This window comes from Podarcis liolepis (genome assembly GCF_965112155.1).
Source record: "Podarcis liolepis genome assembly, chromosome: 4".
NCBI lineage: Eukaryota > Metazoa > Chordata > Lepidosauria > Squamata > Lacertidae > Podarcis > Podarcis liolepis.
In genome coordinates this window covers 101,455,738-101,479,683 of record NC_139558.1, presented here as the reverse complement: position 1 = coordinate 101,479,683, position 23,946 = coordinate 101,455,738, and the positions used below count along the sequence as shown (strand labels likewise).

Here is a 23,946-nt window from a genome sequence, read left to right as displayed (position 1 = left end):
CAGCACCAACACTTTGAATTGTGCTCGGAAACGTACTGGGAGCCAGTGTAGGTCTTTCAAGACCGGTTCTGACCTGGGCTCCTCCCCCAATTGCAAAATGGGAATCAAGTGCCTACGAGTCACCACATAACACCAGCCACATGAAGCCGGCACGACTCTCAAAATAGGCAGGTGACGGGGCTGGCGCCCACAGAGGGTTGTCAAGGGGACCTCTGCACATACCCGGACTTCCTTGTAGAGGCGCAGGCAGCTGCTGTTAAGGATGAAGTATCGGTCGTGGAAGCCGGTGCTGAGCCCCACGCCCAGCACGTTCTTCTCCTCCCGGAACTTCATCATGCCATGTTTGCTGTCGCCCACCTTGCTGGCTGGGGAAGAACAAAAGGCATCAGGACGCTGAGGGGGGGGGAGGCAAGGGCCTGAGGACTAGTGCCATGGCAAGGCTTACAGGGGCAACGGAGGAGGGAGGCGGCTTTCTTCAGCTTGCAAACCGCCTTGGGTATTGTAAAATAGAGGGTACACAAATTAAAAGTGATGATGATGATGACTGGATTTTTTTAAAAAAATCACCGTACTTTTCCGTGTACAAGACTTGTTTTTTTAATCTAAAATAACGTTCAAAATCTGGCCTCGTCTTATACACGGGTAGTATCTCCCCCCATTTTCTTAAATCGGAGTTCCCAAAAATAGGGGGCGTCTTATAGACGGAAAAATACGGCATGCCATGATTTTATTTCTTAGACAAATCAGGGACCCTCAGTGACACGTCCTCTATGCCAGGCAGCAGTTTACAAACTTCAACCATATCACCACTTATTTGCCTTTCCCCTAAACTGAAAAGTCCCAAACGCTGAAAACTTTCTTCGTAGGGGAATCTGTACGGTGGTAGTTCATGCATTGCGACTTGCTATTATTTTCACTGAGGGTAGTTTCGTGATTCTTGATTGCAATTGCTACGAGTTAATTTTCGTTCAATTGCTGTTTGCCAATATTTTGAGACTTAATTGCATTGTGTACTATTGCGACCTAGTGGATTATTGAACATTACGTCGTTCAATACAAGTTCTTTATTTTAAAATTATGACATCGTTATATTGGGTCAGATTATTACAGGACGGGTGATCTTTGCTGTCTGTTTTGCTGCTGCAAACCTCATGTGTATAGTAATAAGAGAAGAGGCAAAGTGGAATCTGCGTTCTCAAATGTCATCCGTTCCGGAAGACCGTTCGACTTCCAAAACATTCGAAAACCGAGGCGCAAAGGGCAGCCTGCAAATTCAATAGAGAAAATTGAAAAATAACTCAGCGGAAGCCATTCAAAAATGGAAACATTTACTTCCGGGTTTTCAGCATTTGGGTTCCGAAACTATTTGAGAACCGAGGTACCACCATATACAAATTAAAAGTGGAAAATGAAATGAAATAACGGTCTTTTGATATGGGCAGTTTTGTTTCCAGCTCCTTTCCTAATAATGATCCCTAGCCTGGAATTTCCATGTCTTCTGTGTGCTCTCTGTTACAAACCCCAGGGTCTCGCTCCTGGTCGATGCCCAGGTCTACCCCTTCCCTCTGGGTGGCAATGGGCTTCCTCTGCTCCTGCCTACCTACCTAGATAGAGCAGCATGTTCTCCATCGAGAGCTGCTTTTTCACCACCAGGTAGCTGTCCTTGCCCAGGCTGTGCAAGATGGGAAGCACCTTCTCGCTGTAGTGCAAAGGCCGTTCTGCGTGCGAGAGAGAGAAAGAGAGAGAGAAACAGGAGGGTAAATAAGACTTTCCAATGAGAAAACACAGAAAGAGAGAGAAAGAAGTGGCGGAAAAACATATGGACGTACAGGCATACCTCTGCGGCAGTGTTAGAAACTCAGGTGTATAAGTTGGGTGCCTATGGCTCCTCAAACCAGGGTTACAGTCACCAAAACAGAATGCCTGGTGGCCATTTTTGGGGTCAGATGGCACAAAAGTAGCATTTTTCGATGGGACTTTTGGGTTCCTGAAACGCCTTCCAATTGTGCAGATAAAAGAGAACAGGATTCTACAGGATGCGGAATTAGTGTGTGAAAACAGTCCAGAAGTTTTTAATGCCTGATGTTTTAATTCTGTTGGGAGCTGGCCAGAGTGGCTGGGGAAACCCAGGCAGATAGGTGAGATATAAATATATTATTATTATTATTATTATTATTATTATTATTATTATTATTATTAAAGGATCCCCAGGCATGCACCTCTACATAGGTGTCATCCTGACACCCAGGCATCTTCACTTGGTCGCAAGTGGCCAACAGCCAGGTACAAATGCGCCTGGCGAATTTCGAACGCTGTACTGTGGGTTCGGTTCCAGACCACTGCAAGTTAGCAAATAGAGTGGTGCCTTGCAAGACGAAATTAATCCGTTCCGCGAGTCTCTTCGTCTTGCGGTTTTTGCGTTTTGCGAAGCACGGCTATTAGCGGCTTAGCGGCTATTAGCGGCTTAGCGGCTATTAACGGCTTAGCGGCTATTAACGGCTTAGCAGCTTTAAGAAAAAGGAAACAAACTCGCAAGAACTCGCAAGATGTTTCGTCTTGCGAAGCAAGCCCATAGGGAAATTCGTCTTGCGGAACGACTCAAAAAACGGAAAACTCTTTCGTCTTGCGCGTTTTTCGTCTTGCGAGACATTCGTCTTGCGGGGGCACCACTGTATTGGAATAAAGCAAGCCATGACATTTTTATTTGTTGTTTTCCCAGTGCATATAAAAAGTTAGGTAAAGGGTAAAGGGACCCCTGACCTTTAGGTCCAGTCACGGATGACTCTGGGGTTGCGGCGCTCATCTCGCTTTATTGGCCGAGGGAGCCGGCGTACAGCTTCCGGGTCATGTGGCCAGCATGACTAAGCTGCTTCTGGTGAACCAGAGCAGCGCACGGAAATGCCGTTTGCCTTCCCGCCAGAGCGGTACCTATTTATCTACTTGCACTTTGATGTGCTTTCGAACTGCTAGGTTGGCCGGAGCAGGGACCGAGCAACGGGAGCTCACCCCGTCGCAGGGATTCGAACCGCCGACCTTCTGACTGGCAAGCCCAAGAAGCTCAGTGGTTTAACCCACAGCGCTACCTGCGTTGACACTATACTGTAGTCGATTTAGCCAGGCTCGTTTGGCTGCAGGGGCGGAAAACGTCAGCCCCAGCCCTAGCCAGCTCCACTCCCGTGGCCAGAAGAGGGTTGGCTCCCTGCAGCTGCCCCCCACGTCTGCCGAAGGAACAATATCTGAGAGGCGCAATGAAGCAAGGTCTCCTTGTATACATCGACAACGTATAGGCAGGAAAAAGAAAGGGGCTGAACCACGTTGGGCCATTGGGGTGTTGCAAAAAGGAGCCAGGTTGTCTTTCAAAGACGCAGGAATGAATTTGCTGCTGCGCCTCTGCCCCTGATGCTTCCTTTTCGCCTGAGATGTTGCTTTTTGCGCATTCCAAGGAGGCCACGGCTAAGCCGCTTGTTTGAAATTCCCTTTGCCATGCGACAAAGGCGAGGAGGTACCCCTATACCGTGGAACCTCGGTTCTTGAGCGTCTCAGAAGCCCAACGTTTTGGCTTTCGAATGCCCAAAACCTGGAAATACCGTACTTTTCCATGTATAAGGCTACTTTTTTTTACTTTAAAATAATGTTAAAAGGGGGGAGCCTTATACACAGGGGCAATCTCTCCCTGTTTTCTTAATCCTGAGCCCCCCAAAATAGGGGGCGTCTTATACAAGGGGGTGTGTTATAACACGGAAAAATACGGTAATTGCTTCCGTTTTTGAACGCGCCTCAGGAGTCCAACAGATTCTGAGGCATGTCCCTCCATTTTCTCAATGGATTCTGCAGACCGTCCACTGAGCCTCGGTTGTCAAACGTTTCAGAAGTCAAATAGTCTTCTGGAACGGGATGTTAGAATTCCTGCTCCATGATTGGAGCGTCGTGTGACGCGGCAGCTAAAAAAGCCAATGCAATTCTGGGCTGCATCAATAGGAGTATAGCATCTAGATGAAGGGAAGTAATAGTGCCACTGTATTCTGCTCTGGTCAGACCTCACCTGGAGTACTGTGTCCAGTTCTGGGCACCACAATTCAAGAAGGACACTGACAAACTGGAACGTGTCCAGAGGAGGGCAACCAAAATGGTCAAAGGCCTGGAAACGATGCCTTATGAGGAACGGCTAAGGGAGCTGGGCATGTTTAGCCTGGAGAAGAGGAGGTTAAGGGGTGATATGATAGCCATGTTCAAATATATAAAAGGATGTCACATAGAGGAGGGAGAGAGGTTGTTTTCTGCTGCTCCAGAGAAGCGGACACGGAGCAATGGATCCAAACTACAAGAAAGAAGATTCCACCTAAACATTAGGAAGAACTTCCTGACAGTAAGAGCTGTTCGACAGTGGAATTTGCTGCCAAGGAGTGTGGTGGAGTCTCCTACTTTGGAGGTCTTTAAGCAGAGGTTTGACAACCATATGTCAGGAGTGCTCTGATGGTGTTTCCTGCTTGGCAGGGGGTTGGACTTGATGGCCCTTGTGGTCTCTTCCAACTCTTCTATGATTCTATGATTCTATGATTGCAGTCATGGGATTGTTGTCTATCACATGACAGTGTATGTTTTGACTCCACAGAGTGGGAAGTGACGGAGACAGGATGTTTGTGTTCCTGTGTTCTGTGAAGTGGGACTATTGTCCTTGTTCCTTTTATCTTTGCTGTCTGATGCTAGAGAGAGAGGGAGCCATGTTGGAGTGCTCCGTGTGTGTTTATATGTAAATAAAGTAGATTAGCCAAAATGCTGAGTTGCTGAGGTCTGTCACATGCAAGTTGTGTAAACTCTGCGCATCCCTAAGTGTGCCGGTGTCTGTTGGCATCGGTCGCTGTGACGTTCAGGCTGAAGAAAACTTTTGAAACTCCCAAACGAAAGACCAGGAGGGAGAGAACATGCCAGTCGGGCATGTGTCTCTATCAGGGGCCTACTTAAGAGTTGGATGAGCTCCCGACACGGATTATGTTTGACAACCAAGGCACCACTGTACAAGCGTGGGGAACCTAAGGCCGCTGCAGTTCTGATTGGGCAAAAGCTGCCTCCAACATCGTGACGGAAGAAAACCGGCTGCAGAGTTTAGGCAGGGGGCCACCGGAGAGGCGCATCTTTTGCGGCACTTCCAAGGGGGGCCCTCTGAACGGGGGTGGGGGTGGGTCTGCCCCGAGGAAAAGGATGCTCTGAGCACCAGAAGCCCCCAGAGGATGCCTACCTGCCTCCTCCCGCTCGTTGACTTCGAAGCAGCTCCAGAACTCTTTCTCCTTCATGACAATTTTCCGCCGGTCCAAGATTTCGAAGGTCAGCTCTTCTGCAGTCATGGTGGCCGGGATCTGGAGGCGGAGAGGGTGGGGGGGGTGTGAATAAAGGACCTTCCAGAGATGATACGATACGATAATCCTCATTGTCATTGTCCCATACAGAACAACGAAATTGAAAAAATCTACATCAGACATTCAAAAACCCACAAGCCTGCTATCCCAGCTCAGGAGCTGCACGGTCTGGGGAAAACCAATGCTGTCCAGGGTTGTAAAGACTGCGGAGAGAATAATTGGGTGCACTCTTCCCACCTTGGATCAAATCTATGCTTCCGGGTGCCATAAGAAAGCTGCAGATAGCGCAGGATAGTGCGCACCCCGGAAACGATCTCTTTCAGCTTCTGCCTTCTGGAAGAAGGTACAGGGTTATAAAGACTAGGACCAGCTGCCTGAGAAACATTTTCTACCCAAATGCAATGCTGGTTTTAAACGCAGTATAAGGAGTCTCTATAGGAGTATATTGTATTTTAAAATGGGGTTTCAGAGTTTTTAGGGGGTTTTGAATGTCTTATGTAGGTTTTTGCAATTTCATTGTTCTGTATGGGACAATGACAATAAAGATATTGTATCGTATTGTATCCATGTTTTTATACTGTATTTTATGCTGCTTTTACAATTAAGTGTTTTAAATTTGTTGTTAGCCACCCTGAGCCTGGTTTTTGAACTGGGAAGGGCGGGGTATAAATAAACAATTATTATTGTTATTGTCGTTGTTGTCGTTGTTGTTGTTTTCTCTCGTTTCCCCATCCTTGCCAGCACACAGCCAACGTCCCATCACTGTGCTCCCCCCACGGCTTGCCAAGAGAGGCCGGTTTCTCTCCCACCAGAGACATCAGCCGCCAAGTGGGCTGCCTCCTCCCCGTGCGACCGAACCCTTCCCGGGTCTCCTCTCCCGCCCTCCCTCCGCGCACCTTGATGTGCTGCTCTGCTTCCGTCTTCTTCTCCTCCAGGTAAACCGTGCAGATGAAGTCTCCGGCTTGCTGGGTGGAGAAGGAAGCCAGGTCAAAAAGGCAGAAGGTCCCGGGCATTCCAGGCGCTGTTAGACTACAATTCCCAGCAGCCCTAGAAGCCAGGGGTGATGGGAGCTGGAGTCCAGAGCATATATTTAGAAGGACGGAGGATTGCGGCCGAGAAAGAAAGCTCCGGGCTAAGGCTTTAAACTGGACGTTGCATTGAAAACAACCTTAGAACTGGCATTTAATTTCCCGTCCCCATCTTCATACAGAATATCAAGCGTGGTACCAGCACATGCAATTGAGGAGGGCTTTACCAGGCTGCCTCCAGCTCCCCATCAACACAACTGCCTGGACCCAGGGTCTGGAAGCGGTTGGAGGAAGGATGGCGGCTAACAGATTGAGGTTGAAGTCTGACAAGACAGAAGTATGGTTTTGGGGGGACAGGAGACAGGTGGGTGAGGAGGACTCCCTGGTCCTGAATGGGGTAACTGTGCCCCTGAAGGACCAGGTGCGCAGCCTGGGAGTCATTCTGGACTCGCAGCTGTCCACGGAGGCACAGGTCAGTTCTGTGTCCAGGGCAGCTGTCTACCAGCTCCACCTGGTACGCAGGCTAAGACCTTACCTGCCCGCAGACTGTCTTGCCAGAGTTGTGCATGCTCTAGTTATCTCCCGCTTGGACTACTGCAATGTGCTCTACGTGGGGCTACCTTTGAAGGTGACCTGGAAACTGCAATTAATCCAGAATGCGGCAGTTAGACTGGTGACTGGGAGTGGCCACTGAGACCACATAACACCGGTCTTGAAAGACCTACATTGGCTCCCAGTACGTTTCCGAGCACAATTCAAAGTGTTGGTGCTGACCTTGAAAGCCCTAAATGGGCTCGGTCCAGTATACCTGAAGGAGCATCTACACCGCCATCGTTCTGCCTGGACACTGAGGTCCAGCTCCAAGGGCCTTCTGGTGGTTCCCTACCTGCGAGAAGCAAAGCTACAGGGAACCAGGCAGAGGGCGTTCTCGGTAGTGGCGCCCTCCCTGTGGAACGCCCTCCCATCAGATGTCAAAGAGATAAACAACAACCTGACTTTTAGAGGACATCTGAAGGCAGCCCTGTTTAGGGAGGCTTTTAATATTTGATGAATTATCGTATTTTAATATTTTGTTGGAAGCCAGCCAGAGTGTCTGGGGAAAACCAAGGCAGGTGGGTCGGGTATAAATAATAAAAATGATTATTATCAAGCTTGGTGCAGAGAAGGAGAGAAGGAGGACAGTCTTGATATTGTGCCCCTGCTCCCCTGCCTGGCCGGCCAGCTGGCCCAACCCTAACCCTGCCCCATCTCACCTGCGTCGTGCTAGAGGAACCGGCCTCACGCATCTTCATGATGGCGGTGATCTCCTCCTGCTGCTTCCTCATCTCTGCCTCGTCCACCTGCCGAGCGTTTGTGAAAGAGAGAGAGGATTAAAGAGGAGAAACCAAGCCGGGTGCAGGGGGTGGGGGAGGCCAAAGCTTTGCTTCTGCCAGGAAAGAAAGTCAGTGTCAAAACGTTGCAATGGGGATCCAGGAAAATTGCGGTGGCAGTTTCAGGTGAGTAAGGAAACACAGGCTTGGTTCTTCCCACGACACGTTTCGAGCGAACCTCTTTTTCCACAGGCAATGCATTGCCTTTGCAGTGCAGAGAGAAGAAGCCTCTGCTCCGCTGCAGCAAAACATGTTAGGCTATAGTTCTGTTCCACCTTAAAAGGGAACAGGCATGACTGTTGTGTGTCACAGGTCTGTTTACTTCCAGCACAGGCTCTCTGGGAACTTCCATTTGTATATAGCTTTTGCACTGCTGCTGTTTTGCTGGAGACGAAGGGAAGCAGACATGTTTTCCTTTGTTCCTGAACTATGCTGAATAAAATGCTGTATATTACGCTTAGACATTTCTCTGTCTGCCTCTTCTACTGCGAGAAGATTTACGCACTCTGCTGATAGAGCGTGCACGGGCCTCTAAAAGTATCTGAGGCTCGTGTCGCTGATTGATGCTGTTTCCAAGGGAGACCAGTGATCGTCCGGCTGCCAGCTGGTGCCTAGAGCCAGCTGGGGGCCTGCCTGATGCCCCCATCTCCCCGGCAGTATCCCAACAAAACATGTCTCTCCCACATCGGACTCTCCAACCACTTGGCTTTGCCCCCGATGGCACACTTTTCTGTTGTCTCTTGAGGCAGAAGCAGAGGGGGGAAGCACTTGAGAGTTCAGCGGATGCCCTCCAGAGTGCTGGGCAAGAAACCTCTTTGCATTTAAGGCGAGGCACTCAACCCCCTCAGGACCAGAGAAGGAATGGGAGCTGGGGGGCCTGCCTTGGCCCTGGGGCTTGAGAGGAGGAGCATGTCCTAAGAATGTGAGGGGAACCCCCTGAAGTTGACCAAAGGGCCCCTAAGCCTGTGCCCCCCTGTGAGATTCATTCAAACTATGGGTTCCATTCATTCAAACTATGGGTTCCATTCATTCAAACTATGGGTTCCATTCATTCAAACTATGGGTTCCATTCGTTCAAACCACCATATTTTTCGCTCCATAAGACGCACTTTTTTCCTCCTAAAAAGTAAGGGGAAATCTCTGTGTGTCTTATGAAGTGAATGCTTGGTCCCTGGAGCCAAATTGCCCAGGGGCGAAAAGCAGACCGTGCTTTTTTTTTTTTTTTTTTTTTAAAGAAAGAGGGAAGGGAGTGTTGAAACGAAGCCACTGAGAGACCTCTGTGCCTATTCCCATCCCTGCCGAGTGACAGGCGGGGGGCGCATGTCCCACCGGCAGTCCCACCCCTGAGCCTGCTCCAGCCTGGCCTCCCTCTCACCCCAGAGGGCGAGGCGTCTCCCCCCCCAGCCAAACGTACGCTGAAAATGTCCACGTAGCAGCGTATGAGGTCCTCCACCACGCGCCCCGCTTTGTAGTCCTTGCCGTCCGTCTGGAAGAGCGTCGGCCCAAAGACAATGGCCAGGTTGTGTGTGGTCATCTGGTTCATGTCCGAGAAGCACTGGACCCTGCGTGGGAGGCAAAGCGGCCGCTGGGAAACGGGGGGGGGGGCTTTCCCGCTCTCCGTCCAGCGAGAGAGAAGAGCCTCAAAGGGGCTGACCCTGTAGGGGGATGACGCCTTAGGCTAGGGGGTGGGAATATCTATCGATTTATTGTGTGGGGGGTGTAATTTGTTTTATTTTATTATTTGGATTTATTTTTTATTCTATTATTCATTTATTTGAAGTATTTATTTATATTAATATTTATTTATTTGGAGGATTTATTTAGTTCATTGCTTGTTTGTTTGTTTGTTTGGAGGGTTTATTTCTTTTATTATTTGTTTATCCGGGGGGTACTTATTTTATTATTTATGCAACTTACTTGACTTATTCTTTAGTTATTTTTTCGGACCATATATTTGGTTGGTTTGTTGTTTATTTGTTTGTTTGTTTGTGTGATTTGTTTAGTTTATTGAAGGGGCAATTTATTTTAATATTTATTTGCAGGCAGGGCCCTCCTCGTCCCACCCCCACCCCCATTTACATGCGATCAATATGTGCATGAGATGACCCAGAAACTTCATAAAGAAGTCCCTGAAACCTCACTAAATTGGCAAAACAGGGGCAGACTGGGGTGTTTGCAGGCTATTTCAACGGGTTTCAATTATACACATTTTCACTTATGCGCATGGTACCTCAGAAAGTAACCCCCGTGTAAATATGGGGGGTGGGCTGCCTGTATTTATTTGCAGGGCTTGTCCCACACTCTTCAGCCAAAAAGGCTCCCAGAGCAGCTTAACTTCTCCCCCCCCCCCAAAAAAAAAAACCACAACACCCACGACACAGAAGGGGAAAGGGATGGGGAGGGAAGAGGAAAAAGCAAAACTCAGGTGCCCATTTCTAACCTATTGCTCCTATAATGACCAGCTGGCCCAGTTCAGAGGCAGGAGCCTCCAGCAAAGTGTGAAATGGGCCGCCTGAGTCCTTTTTCTCCTGCTGATGTAGCCGGATGGAATGGCTTCCCACGGGTGACAACCAAGGGGGGGATGATGTCTGACTGACATCCGTCAGAGGCAGGCCTGGGTGTGGCAACCCAGGTGACTCTTGGCTTTGCTCCCTTGCAGCCACCCACCCACCAGGGACTTCTGCGTCCAAGCACCCCTCTCTGGCCAAATAGAGGGTGCAAAGGTGGGTCCAGCCAAGGCAGGTGGCCTAGGCAGAAGGGTGGCCTGAGACCTGCGACGCCCTTCTCACCTGTACAGGTGATTGATGAGCGCTTTCACCGTGGCTCTGTTGACCGCGGGGAGGCTGCTGAGGAGCTTCCGATAGCGGCTGACCTTCTCCTTGTCGTCCTCGATGGCTGGAATGGCGAGAGAGACACAAATAAGAAATCAAGATAGCAAACTTGTAATAAAAGAATGGAAATGGCTTACTGAATATTTACAGATAAACTGTAAACAGATCAGAACATTGGTGGGATTATTGTAATAACCGGCAGTTTTATAAGAGTGGACCCTCCGGATACGAACTTAATTCGTTCTGGGGGTCCGTTTGCACCCCAAAAATTACGTAAATAGAGGCGTGCTTCTGCACATGCGCGAGGTGCAATTGAGTGCTTCTGCGCATGTGCGCGCGGCAAAACCAGGAAGTATATACTTCCGGTTTGCCGTGGCCGTAACCCGAAGATTCCGTATCCAGAAGGATATGTAAGTAGAGGTACGACTGTATATTTAAAGTAGATGAATAAAGGAGCAAATTAAGTTAATTTGGATATGCCGAAGGTATTAAAAATAAAATGAAGGAACCACAGAATGAGGGGGAAAGGAAGTCAAGTTTTGGAATGTGAAAATGATTGTAAAATTAGTGAAATGTAAAAACCTGAAAAAGAATAAATAAAATTTAAAAGAGAGAGAGAGAGAGAGATTCAAAGCCATGAGCAGGATTCTGGCAGGGACAGAGATGTTGTGGCGAGCGTCTCCCAACATTGTGCTGGAAGGGAGCAGTGGTGCTTTGGGATGGAAAGTCTCTGCAAAGGAACATCCTTCAAGACCAGCTCCGTTCAGGCAGGGCAGGAAAACCTGGAGCCAGGAACAGCTCCAGATGCAGAAGGCACCTAGCCAGGGCAAAGGTCCAGCCAGCTCCCTTTTCTGATATCCTACCTAAGCCAGAAATGATGAACAGCAACATCCTCCATAGGAAACTGTGCCCAATAGCCGTGAGTGGTGTGGGAGCAGCCGGTATAAAGGATGCAGCTACGTATCATAGAAACACAGGATTGTAGAGTTGGAAGGGACCCCAAAGGGTCATTTAGTCCAACCCCCTGCAACAGATGAATCTTTTGCCCAATGTGAGACTCGAACTCATGACCCTGCAGTTAAGAGTTGCATGCTCTACCAACTGAGCTGCAAGACTGCTGTTTCTCCCAGGTCTTGAAAGATCGCCTGATTCTGCATTCCAGGCAAGATAGATCAACTGACCTTAGCCTACAGCATATAGCTGGATTTCATAATCATAGAATGGTAGACTATATGGGTCATTCTCCTGATCCAGACAGCATCTTAAAAAGCAGAGACATCACCTTGCCAACAAAGGTCCGTATAGTTCAAGCTCTGGTTTTCCCAGTAGTGATGTATGGAAGTGAAGGCTGGACCACAAAGAAGGCTGATCGCCGAAGAATGGATGCTTCTGAATTCTGGTGCTGGAGGAGACTCTGGAGAGTCCCATGGACTGCAAGAAGATCAAACCTCTCCATTCTGAAGGAAATCAGCCCTGAGTGCTCACTGGAAGGACAGATCCTGAAGCTGAGGCTCCAAGACTTTGGCCTCCTCATGAGAAGAGAAGACTCCCTGGAAAAGACCCTGATGTTGGGAAAGATGGAGGACACAAGGAGAAGGGGACGACAGAGGACGAGATGGTGGGACAGTGTTCTCGAAGCGACCAGCATGAGTTTGACCAAACTGCGGGAGGCAGTGAAAGACAGGAGTGCCTGGCGTGATCTGGTCCATGGGGTCACGAAGTGTTGGACACGACTAAACGACTAAACAACAACAACAACAAAAGCAAGCTCTTCTTGTGTGTGTGGTTTATAGCAATAAAATATAAAAGCCAGACAATAAAACCATTAACCAGGGCCAGAATGTCCCCGACAGCCTAACCTGAGTTTCAGGTGTCCCATAGCTGAGAAGGCAAAGTAGTATAATTAATTTTCTAATGTACATTTTCAGTCCTGTTGCAAGAAGACAACAACGCCCCCCTGAACCAGCAGGGGGCGCAAAAGTGATTTGTCTGCACTGTATTATTCCCATGAGAAGTCAGAGATCCCAGGATTTAAGAAAGCAGGAGGGGCGTTTTTTCATAGCTAAAAAGCACCCTGAGCTGTTTCCAAGAGAAATAACTCTGGCCCCCAAAATAGGTGTGTGTTTCTTTAAGGAGGGACCGTCTGCTCTGAGATGCAGCATGCGCTTTGAGCATTAAAAACAGATGTGATAGATGGAAGTCAAAAAACACTGTATAAGGTGTTAATGTGTGTTTAAGTATTGTAGAAAATGATATGTTAAAAATCTAATAAAAATGTATATACCGTATTTTTCGCCCCATAGGACGCACCGGCCCATAGGACGCATCAAGTTTTTTGGGGGGGGAAATAAAGGGGAAAAAAATTATTTCCCCCCCCCCAGGCGCTTGTGGGGCCGGCAGCGGGGAGAAGCGCTCTTCTCCCCGTCGCCCGCCTTCAGATCAGGTCCGGGGACAGCGGGGAGACGCGCTGTGCCTCCCCACTGTCCCCGGAGCTTGCGGGGCTGGCGGCGGGGTCTCCCCGCCGCCAGCCTCCAAACCACTTTGGGAGACAGTGGGATGGCGGCGTTCCGCCTCCCTCTGTCCCCCAACCTTGTGGGGCTGGGGCTCTCCTAAAGCCTGGAGAGCGAGAGGGATTGGTGCGCACCGACCCCTCTCGCTCTCCAGGCTTCAGCGAAAGCCTGCATTCGCCCCTTAGGACGCACACACATTTCCCCTTCATTTTTGGAGGGGAAAAAGTGCGTCCTATAGGGCGAAAAATACGGTATATAAAAAATAAAAGCTGCCCAAGTTGGTGGCCGTCGCTGTCTCCTGTGGGAGGAGGTTCCACAGTTTAACAACGGAGCGGCGCTTCTGTGGCTGCCGTGTAGATGTCAACGAGGTTCAAGGGGCAGACGCCTTCCTCGGAGGTTGAATCTGGGAGCGAAGGCCATCGTGCACCAACCTTTACCTGTTGCCTTCAGCCAGGCCGGGGAGGAATCTTTGGTGAAGAGCCCGTCTTCCACATCCCGGAAGAATCTCTTGAGGGTGTTGGCCACGTCGTCCACCTGGTGCTCCCCTTCCTTGAGCCGGACCCTGCGGGCGTCCTTGCGGAGGATCTCCAAGAGGCCCGTCGTCTTGGAGTTCTGTCCGCTCTTCCGATAGATTCCTTCCGAGGTCAGCCCTGGGGAAATAATAATAATAATAATTGCTGTCTGATGCTAGAGAGAGAGGGAGCCATGTTGCAGTGCTCCGTGTGTGTTTATATGTAAATAAAGTAGATTAGCCAAAATGCTGAGTTGCTGAGGTCTGTTGCGCAAGCTACGAAGACTCTGCGGATCCCTAAGTGTGCTGGTCTGTTGGCATCGGTCGCTGTGATGTTCGGGCTGAAAAAAGCTTTGAAGATCCCGAATGATCAACTGATGGTTAAGTCAAAGGTGACTATGGGGTTCCGGCGCTTCCAGGCCAAGGGAGTCGGCGTTTGTCCACAGACAGCTTTCTGGGTCATGTGGCCAGCAGGACTAAAGCGCTTCTAGTGCAACAGGACACCATGACAGGAACCAGAGTGCACGGAAACGCCGTTCACCTTCCTGCCGCAGCAGTACCGATTTATCTACTTGCAGTTGACGTGCTTTCGAACTGCTAGGTTGGCAGGAGCTGGGACAGAGCAACAGGAGCTCATCCTGTCATGGGGATTCGAACCGCCGACCTTCTGATCGGCAAGCCCAAGAGGCTCAATGGTTTAGACCACAGCACCACCCGCATCCCTATCAAGGTAAAGGTAAAAGGTAAGGGACTCCTGGATGGTTAAGTCCAGTCAAAAGCAACTACAGGGTTGCGGCGCCCATCTTGCTTTCAGGCTGAGGGAGCCGGCGTTTGTGCACAGACAGCTTTCCAGGTTATGTGGCCAGCAAGGAGCTCACGGTGGAACACACAGTTCTCTCCCCAACACACTCCAATTTCACCCTGAGGTAGGTTAGGCTGAGAGAGGGGGACTGGCCCAAGGTCACCTAGAAGGATTCAAGACTGAGTGTTTCCTCTGCACACAAACCCAACGTACCGCACTGCGTGATGTAATCGATGCATCGGTCCACAATGATGGGCACATCTGTGTCTGTGAGCTGCTGTTCGGACAAGGTATCTCCCGAGCTTCCAGCTGCCTTTTGGATGGCGTTGACCCAACCCAGGAAGTCCAGTTTCCTCTCGCCTTGGATGTAGAGCGTCCTGGGGGAGGTACATCAGAAACTGAGTGTGAAAGACGTATAAAAAGATTCCCTTCATTTTTAAGGTGGCGCAAGAGGCGCGGTCCCACCGTGTCCCGAATTCTCGTGCCGCCCAGGGCGCTGCTGAAATTTGACAACCCAAACTCCACCACTGGGCTGGACCACGTGATCTCCGCAGGTCTTTTATCATTTCTATTTTATTTTATTTAATACCTGGCATGTTCTGCTAGGCTGCAAAGTAATCATCAGACGTTTCAACGTACTTTGGAAGTCGCCTGGATTTTGGCAGGGCAGGAGGCAAAACATTTTATAACAAATGTGCAAAAGGAAATAACGTGGGGAGTGGAGGAACAGAAGATCTGGTAACATAAGGCTTGCTTTTCAATTTTCATCCCATCCCAGGTTCCGTCCCATCCCACCCACCCCAAAAAAAACCATTTACCTTCTCCTCTCCACCAGCACAAGAACTTCATTGTCTCCCTGGATGGCTGTAAGGCAAAAACCGGCATTAATGCTTAGGGATGCAACCTGCCATTGGTTTGAGTGGTGTCAGGGACTGGAAAGAAGACTGCCTCATGGGCATTGGGAGACGTGGGCTTGGAAGATGTGGGGCTCGGTGATGTGGAGGAACCTGTGACAGCCAGGAGAAGAGGGCAGGCGATGCTGCAGGACTGCAGAGCAAAGAACAGGTGCAAGAGGAAGAGAGGTCAGGCTGGTGGAGAGTCAAGAGTCCATTGTACTGTGGAGAGTTATGGTCTCTGTGTGTGGTTTGGGAGCTGCACGTTCAGGGGAAAAACAATGCTGTCGAAGGTTGTAAAGACTGCGGAGAGAATAATTGGACGCACTCTTCCCACCTTGGATCAAATCTACGCTTCCAGGTGCCATAAGAAAGCTGCAGAGATAGCGCAGGACAGTGCGCACCCCGGAAATGATACATGATGGGATGAAGAACAGCCTTTAATGTCCTAATCAGTTAGTTGGGAGGAAGTGATAGTGCTGGGGACCTTCTTTGATGTTGGACTTTGTTTTCAGAAAATGAGGCATTGGGAGGGTGTGGCTAATGAATAATCTGTACAAAGGTAAAGGTAAATAATAATAATAATAATTTATTATTTATACCCTGCCCATCTGGCTGAGTTTCCCCAGCCACTCTGGGCGGCTTCCAACTGAATATTAAAAACAGTACAGCATCAAACATTAAAAACTTCCCTAAAGAGGGCTGCCTTCAGATGACTTTTAAAAGTAAAATAGTTGTTTATTGCTTTGGCATCTGGTGGGAGGGCGTTCCACAGGGCAGGCACCACTACCGAGAAGGCCCTCTGCCTGGTTCCCTGTGACCTTACTTCTCGCAGTGAGGGAACCGCCAGAAGGCCCTCAGCACTGGACCTCAGTGTCCGGGCTGAACTATCAGACTTTTAGAAGACACCTGAAGGCAGCCCTGTTTAGGGAAGCTTTTAATGTGTGATGTTTTATTGTGTGTTTAATATTCTGTTGGAAGGCGCTCAGAGTGGCAGGGGAACCCAGCCAGGTGGGTGGGGTAATAATAATAATAATAATAATAATAATAATAAGACGTGCCTTTTCCCAACATGTAAGTGTGCTTTGGACAATAAAGAGTTTGTTCCTCTCTCAAGGCATTCCTTGCCAACCTGGTGCCTGCCAGGTTTCTTGGACTACAACTCCCAGCGCCAGCACAGCTGCCCGACGCCATAGGAAGATGGCGGCACTGCTGTGTCGGACGCGGCGGGTGATGGCAGTTGCGGTCCAAAATATCTTGAAGGCCTCAGGTAGGGGAAAGCCAGTTTAGAGGGTTGGCAAGTCAACGAGCTTCGGTTGGCGAGGGAGCGGGGGACGCCCGCACCCCACGAGAAAAATCAACAATCATTTAAGACAGTGGTCAGCAAACTTTTTCAGCAGGCGGCTAGTCCACTGTCCCTCAGATCTTGTGGGGGGGGGCGGACTATATTTTGAGGGGGGAAATGAAGAAATTCCTATGTCCCACAAATACAGTGGTGCCCCGCAAGACGAATGCCTCGCAAGACGGAAAACTCGCTAGACGAAAGAGTTTTCCGTTTTGGAGGTGCTTCGCAAAACGAATCTCCTATGGGCTTGCTTCGCAAGACGAAAATGTCTTGCGAGTTCCTGCGGGGGTTTTTTCCTTTCCCCCCCTTTTTCTAAGCCGCTAAGCCGCTTATCAGCTGATCCGATCAGCAGATAAGCCGCTAATAGCGCTAATAGCGCTAAGCCTCTTATCAGCTGATCCGATCAGCAGATAAGCCGCTAATAGCGCTAATAGCGCTAAGCCGCTTATCAGCTGATCCGATCAGCAGATAAGCCGCTAAAAGCCTCTAAAAGCCTCTAATAGCGCTGATAGCGCTAATCCGCTAATCCTTCAATGGGCTTGCTTTGCAAGACGAAAAAACCGCTAGACGAAGAGAATCACAGAACGGATTCTTTTCGTCTTGCGAGGCACCACTGTAACCCAGAGATGCATTTTAAATAAAAGGACACATTCTACTCAGGTAAAAACACGCTGATTCCCAGACTGTCCACGGGCTGGATTTAGAAGGCAATTTGGCATGATCCGGCCCCCGGGCCTTAGGTTGCCTACACATGGTTTAAGACTTCAAAAAGTGAAAAGAACAACAGCAAAGAGATTAAACGGGGCATCAGGGTCGAAACCCAAGCAGAAAATGCTTTCAGCCTAAAAGGGGACAGCGAAGGCACCTGCATGGTATCAATAGGCAGGGAGTTCCAGAGTGAATAATTGGGTTCTTACAAATCTGGAAACTGTCTGCCTGCCATCAGAGCAGTACGGTGGGCACATGTGAGGCACAGATAACTCCTGGTTCAGAGCACCCAGCGGGGTATATTAGGGGAAAGGACGTGCTTTTTTACATGGAATTGGCGGAAATGACTGGTAGAATCCAAGACCAGGGAGAAGAGTCGGTGGAAGAAGATTGGAAGAAATTTAAAGACTATTTACAGAAGTATTGCAAAATTAATGAATGTTAGAATGATGCTTGATTGAAGTTAAGCGGTTTCTAGCTGTAATGATAGAAAAGAATATGGAAAAATTGGATTTTTAAATGGGTAAAAATTTAATGTTATAATATATTAAGATCAAAGATCAGGATAATAAGGAGGGAAAGAAATTGCTGAATTAATTAATTGAATTGGAATACAAAAAAGGGAGGTATGAGGAGGTCAGGGAAACAAGGACATGAATGTAAGATATGGAAAGGTTGACTTTTCTCTTTCTTTTTTTCTGTAAGTGTATTTATTCTGTATTTTTCTTGTATTTTTCTTTTTGTCTTTTACTCTTGTATTTTTTTGTTTTTATGTAATTCCTTTTTCTGAAACTTTAATAAATATTTTATAAAAAAAAGGAAAGAAAAGAAAGGACGACTGGGTGGAGATGGAGAACTGCTTTGAGGATTTGTTCTGCCCAAGAGGAGGGGGTTCTGCTGGGATCCCTGGGAAAGCCTGGCCCCCTGGCATTTCCCTGCCCCGCTGCCCCCGGGTACTCACAGAGCTCCTGCAGCTTCCGCAGGTGCACGGCCTCCTCCTTCTCGCTGCCTTCCAGGTAGGCGTAGAGGGTGCCCTGCGCCAGCGCAAACCAGCCCTCCTTGGCCCGCTCCAGGTTTAGGCCGCCTTTGTACTGCAGCCGCCCGAGGCGCTCAAAGTCGTGGGAAAGCAAGCCGTCGGCACCCGGGGGGACGAAGGACTGGAAGGAAACACAACCGGCAGGCAAAGTGAAAAAGTGAAAACACCACGTTTTGGGAATAGTAAAGGTGAAGGGACCCCTGACCATCAGGTCCAGTCGTGGACGACTCTGGGGTTGCGGCGCTCATCTCGCTTTATTGGCCGAGGGAGCCGGCGTACAGCTTCCGGGTCATGTGGCCAGCATGACTAAGCCGCTTCTGGCGAACCAGAGCAACGCACGGAAACGCCGTTTACCTTCCCGCCAGAGCGGTACCTATTCATCTACTTGCACTTTGAAGTGCTTTTGCACTGCTAGGTTGGCAGGAGCAGGGACCGAGCAACGGGAGCTCACCCCGTCACGGGGATTCGAACTGCCGACCTTCTGATCGGCAAGTCCTAGGCTCTGTGGTTTAACTCACAGTGCCACCTGCGTCCCTGTTTTGGGAACAGGTGATCGTTAAACGAAGCAGGAACTGGAATGCAGTGGACGCTCAGGTTGGGAACATGATCCGTGCGGGATTCACATTCACAACCCACAGCATCCGCAACCCGCAGTGGCGTGTCTGCACATGTGCATGCGTGGATTGCGATTCGGCGCTTCTGCGCATGTGCAAAGCACGATTTGTGCATGCGTGACCCCCGGAAGTGACCTGTTCCAGTACTTTCGGGTTTCGGCGCGTCTGTAACCCAAAAAAATGCAACCTGAAGCGTCTGTAACCCAGGTATGACTATATGTGCAGCCAATGAAAAATGAAGAAGGGGGGTGGGAATTAATCATAAGGAAGAAAAATATCATGGGAGGGGCCGGGGAAGTCAACTTTTAAACCAGTACAGTGGTACCTTGGTTCTCAAACGCCTTGGTTCCCAAACGCCAAAAACCTGGAAGTAAGTGTTCCAGTTTTCAAGCCGTTTTTGGAAGCCGAACGTCCGATACGGCTGTCAGCTATTTCGGAAGTCAAATGGACTTCCAGAACGGATTAAGTTTGGCACTTTTGTTTTTGCTATTTATTTTGCGCTTTTGTGGCTTTTTCAGTTAATTTGTTTCTGTGTCTGTGTGGAGCCCAGTTCAGCTACTGATTGATTGATTGATTGCGTGACTGCAGAAATGGATAAAAGCCCCCCATCCAAACAATGACTATCATCAGTGCAGGTAAGGAAAAAATAATAATTTTAATTTTTATCATCTACAATACTGTCTCATTTATTTTTTAGTACAGTACATTGATTATCGCTTTCATTTTATGGATCAATGGTCTCGTTAGATATGCTTCCGACCTGAGTGCCACACTTCCATTTTGAGTGTTACGCTGAGGTCTGTCTGTTTTTGCTATTTATTTCAAGTTTTTGTGACTCTTTTTGTTTTGTTTTTGTGACTGTGTGGAACCCAGTTCAGTTACCGATTGACTGATTGTGTGACTTCAGCACATTGCTTATTGCTTTCATTTTATGCATCCATGGTCTCGTTAGATAGTAAAATTCATGTTAAATTGCTGTTTCAGGGGTCGTTTCTAAAAGTCTGGATCGCATTCCTTTCTATGGGAAAGTGTGCCTTGGTTTTGGAACGCTTTGGTTTTGGAACGGACTTCCAGAACGGACTAAGTTTGAGAACCAAGGCACCACTGTATTCAATTTCATGTGAATTGGTTACATTTTTTTTGAAAGGCAAACAAAATTAAATGGCAATGGAAAAGCAACCAAGCTCAGGAAGAACCAACCGCACAGCTGGCAGGGGGGTGGAATTCGCTCTGCAAGACCCACATTGCGGTGCAGGAAGGGAGCATTGCAGAGGGGTGCTTTCTAGCCCCACCCCAGAAGATGCCAAGCCCCCACAAGCCGGGATTCGAGTTTCCCAGAGCTGGAGAAGTACCTGCCGGACACTCTCACCTTTCCGATGCATTTGACCCACTCCCGGATGGCCTCGGGACAGTCCAGTCCAAAGAGGTAGAGCCTCTCCGCTTCTATATAGACCTCGAAAGTGCAGGCGAACCTACAGCAAAAGACAGGGAGGAAACGTCAGGGAGAGGAGGCGGGAGATTGGGGAAAGTCCTTCTCCCTCTCGTGTAATGCTAGAACTGTGCGGCATCCGAGGAAGCTGAACATGGGGAAGATTCAGGAAAGATAAATTTTCCTTTTTCATGCAGCACAAACTGCGGAACTCCCTGCCACAGGAGGCAGGAATGGCCGCCAAACCTAGACGGCTTTAAAAAGAGGATTGGACAAATTCTTGCAGGAAGAGAGGGATAGTGATGGCTACTCCACGGTCGGGAGCAGCAATGCTTCTGGGTCCCAGTTGCTGGAAACCACCAGAGGGAAGAGTTGGTCCTGAGTTCGGATCCTGCTTGCAGGCACCGCACAATAGCCACCTGGTCGGCCACTGTGAGAAGAGGATTCTGGCTTTAGGTGACCACTGAGTAATATGGGCAGATACCTTGACTTGTTTCTTGCCCCCGGCAAATTCTGAAAATTAATCAGGACGGATGCCCTCCACTTAATTGGAGAAGGATCCAGCCCACATTTGATGCACGTGACTTCCCCCCAAAGTCCTGGGAAACATAGTTTGCCAAGGTGTTTTTTTATGGTGGTGTCGTTTTACTACTGTGGGATGTGAAACAGAAGAGCAGTCAAGTACAACATCCCTAGAGTGAACATGTTTACACATGGGGAGGAATGTTTGTCCAGCCAGCAGGTAAACTTCCTGTTTCCTTCTGGGCTGGGATAGACTTCCTCCTCATGTGACTAGAGGTGGGCATGGCCTCACCTGTGCAGGTAAGGACAAAAGCACAGGGCAGGGGAGCCACCTCTCTCTCTTTGACTACATGCATCGAAGAAGCAACATCTGCTGGAAGCCAAGAGAGGGCAAAGGGACTGTCTCCTTATGAGATAGTTTCCAGGTGTATGTAACTTTTCTAAGCTAAGTCTGCCTTCTGGGATCCAATTGTGAACAGAATGTGAGTGAGTAAACTCTTTTTATATTTTTATAGAAGACTGTGTCGTGACTTATCTTTTATGAGGGAATAAGGGGAAAATACCACGACAGTTATTATAGAGGCTTTAGTGAGCCTGAGCAAACGCATCCGCTGCAAGTTTAAAAAGGGGAATGTTACTCTGCTAAATTGTGAAACTTGTTAACACAAGTTGGAAAGGCTACAATCAAATAAATATATCCTCTCCTGCATCCCTGAACATTCCCACATCTACCTGCATTTCAAGGGATCATTTTTATATGGATTCCGTTCTGTTACAGTTTAATTGCTTCTTAGCTATGATCCTTTATATGCTTTCGACCTTTTGCATTTTATCTGTGTCGCTTGGCGGAAGCCCGTCGGGGGGGGGGGAGGCGGGGCATAAATGAAGCGAATGATTATAACGGTAATAATATTAATAATTACGGCCAGTTTCATTGCTCAGAACCCCACTTTCTCATTAGGGTGATGAACTAAGCAGCCTACACCGGGGGTCCCCCTAACTCCCTGTGCACAAAGGGGGCAGTCCCGCTCACCCGTGGGCCTCCGGGGGGTTATTCACCAGGCAGGCCACCTCCTGCATCCGGATCTCTCCGTTCGGCACAGTGCTGGTGTTGTTGTCGTAGTAGCTGAAGATGCCCTCATGGAGTCGGCACCAGCGGCGGCTGAACTCTAAGTGGGGAAGGGGGCAAGCGTTACCCAAAAAAGCGGGGAAAGGGAGAGAACAAGACCCATCACTGGAGCACATTTCGAGGCAACGCAAGGAACAGTCATAATAATAATAATAATAATAATAATAATAATAATAATAATAATAATAATAGTAATAATTTATTATTTATACCCTGCCCATCTGGCTGGGTTTCCCCAGCCACTCTGGGCGGCTTCCAACACAATATTAAAATACTTTTCTGCTGCGGAGGTGCCAAAACATGTGCCCTGCCTTCAGAGCCCGAAGAGTAAACACACCAAAATCAATGGACCTAAGTCGGTCACGCCCATTAATTTTTTCCCGGCGGGTCCACTTGACTAATGCTCGACCCTTATCACTTAAGCTGCCATCCCGTCTTGAAAGATTTCGGCAGGTTATCAGCAGCCCACCCCCCTGTGCTTTCGGAAACGCTGCAGGAACCATGAGGTCTAGCAACTCGCTCAAAAAGGCAGGGCTGGATTAAGGTTTGATGAGGCCCTAAGCTACTGAAGGTAATGGGGCTCTTTATATGTACAGCTCTCCTTTGTCAGCCACAAATTGGCTCTGTTTTTTGTGTTGAATATATGCTACAGTGGTGCCTCGCAAGACGAAAAGAATCTGTTCTGTGATTCTCTTCGTCTAGCGGTTTTTTCATCTTGCGAAGCAAGCCCATTGACAGATTAGCGGATTAGCGCTATTAACGGCTTATCTGCTGATCGGATCAGCTGATAATCGGCTTAGCGGCTTAGAAAAAGGGGGGGAAGGGGGGAAAAACCGCAGGAATTCGCAAGACATTTTCGTCTTGCGAAGCAAGCCCATAGGAGATTCGTTTTGCAAAGCACCTCCAAAATGGAAAACCCTTTCGTCTAGCGAGTTTTCCGTCTTGCGAGGCATTCGTCTTGCGGGGCACCACTGTATATGGTAATTTAAGGACCTTATAGCTATCTAAAACCATTTGCACATAACAAAATATGTATTTCAGCAAAGTAACTGTTACAGCTCGTCCATGCAGAATGTAGGCACCCTATATATAGAAAGGAGCAAACCAGTGACATTTTAGGGAGCAGGCTAGCAGGCGGGGCCCATTACTTACATCATAGGAGCCTACACAACACTGTGGCTGTATGTAGGTTTAATTTTATTTGTTTTTTTATCTTATATTTTGGAAATGTACATCCAGTTTTTCTTTCCCCTTAAATTTTTTGGGGGCCCCCAAGAGAGTGGGGCCCTAAGCTAGAGCTTGTTTAGCTTATACATAAATCCAGCAAGGGTCAAACCCCAAAGTTGTTTAGTTCTTTTTACTAAAACACACACACACACACACACACACACACACACACAAAACACCAAGTGATTTCTTTGATTGACTTAAATCCGGCACTGCAAAAAGGTAGTAATCTAAAAGTTCAGGGAGACTGAGTTTCGGCTGCTCTGCACACCTCCCCCAAAGCACAGCCAATCTTGGGGGGTCCATGAGAGAGCGAAGTCAGTGATTTCGATCTCTGCTCCATGTTTCGGGGTTGCGTTTTCAAGCGGCGGCAGTGTGGGGAGGGAGAGTCGATGGCTTTCCTGCCGGCCATCGGCACCAATCTGCCTCGGTGCTCCAAAGCAGCCTCCACCCCCCGCCCCTGCCTTGCCTCACCTTCCCGTGATTTCCGTTCGTGGACCAGCTTGGCCATGGAGGGTGCCTTGTAGAGGAAGCCGTTGTGAGCAACAGAAGGCAGGATAATGGAGTAGTGCTTCTCGATGTTGGTGCCCATGTCCAGCTGTGGGGTCTCTGCCAAGGCAAGAGAGAAACGGGGTGA

The 23,946-nt window shown here is 48.8% G+C and overlaps 1 protein-coding gene across 26 annotated transcripts in view; it reads right to left on the bottom strand.

Moving 5' to 3' along the window:
• The window catches only part of ARAP1 (ArfGAP with RhoGAP domain, ankyrin repeat and PH domain 1), a 145,014-nt gene that overhangs the window by 8,845 nt on the left and 112,223 nt on the right, over positions 1–23,946 (bottom strand). For 25 of the 26 annotated variants that reach the window (XR_014525153.1, XR_014525155.1, XR_014525156.1 and 22 more), the window contains 14 exons: positions 23,784–23,918; positions 21,987–22,122; positions 20,372–20,474; positions 18,314–18,509; positions 15,225–15,270; positions 14,620–14,783; positions 13,531–13,743; positions 10,542–10,647; positions 9,167–9,314; positions 7,636–7,722; positions 6,251–6,319; positions 5,237–5,354; positions 1,605–1,718; positions 223–365 (listed from right to left, as the gene is read on the bottom strand). Coding sequence is in view for 22 of the 26 variants with exons in the window: in XM_083499210.1 (XP_083355336.1) it covers positions 223–365; positions 1,605–1,718; positions 5,237–5,354; positions 6,251–6,319; positions 7,636–7,722; positions 9,167–9,314; positions 10,542–10,647; positions 13,531–13,743; positions 14,620–14,783; positions 15,225–15,270; positions 18,314–18,509; positions 20,372–20,474; positions 21,987–22,122; positions 23,784–23,918 (1,778 nt within the window). In the remaining 4 variants the exon portion in view is untranslated. The remainder of the gene's footprint in view (positions 1–222; positions 366–1,604; positions 1,719–5,236; positions 5,355–6,250; positions 6,320–7,635; positions 7,723–9,166; positions 9,315–10,541; positions 10,648–13,530; positions 13,744–14,619; positions 14,784–15,224; positions 15,271–18,313; positions 18,510–20,371; positions 20,475–21,986; positions 22,123–23,783; positions 23,919–23,946) is intronic. The other variant, XR_014525154.1, reaches the window with a different exon arrangement.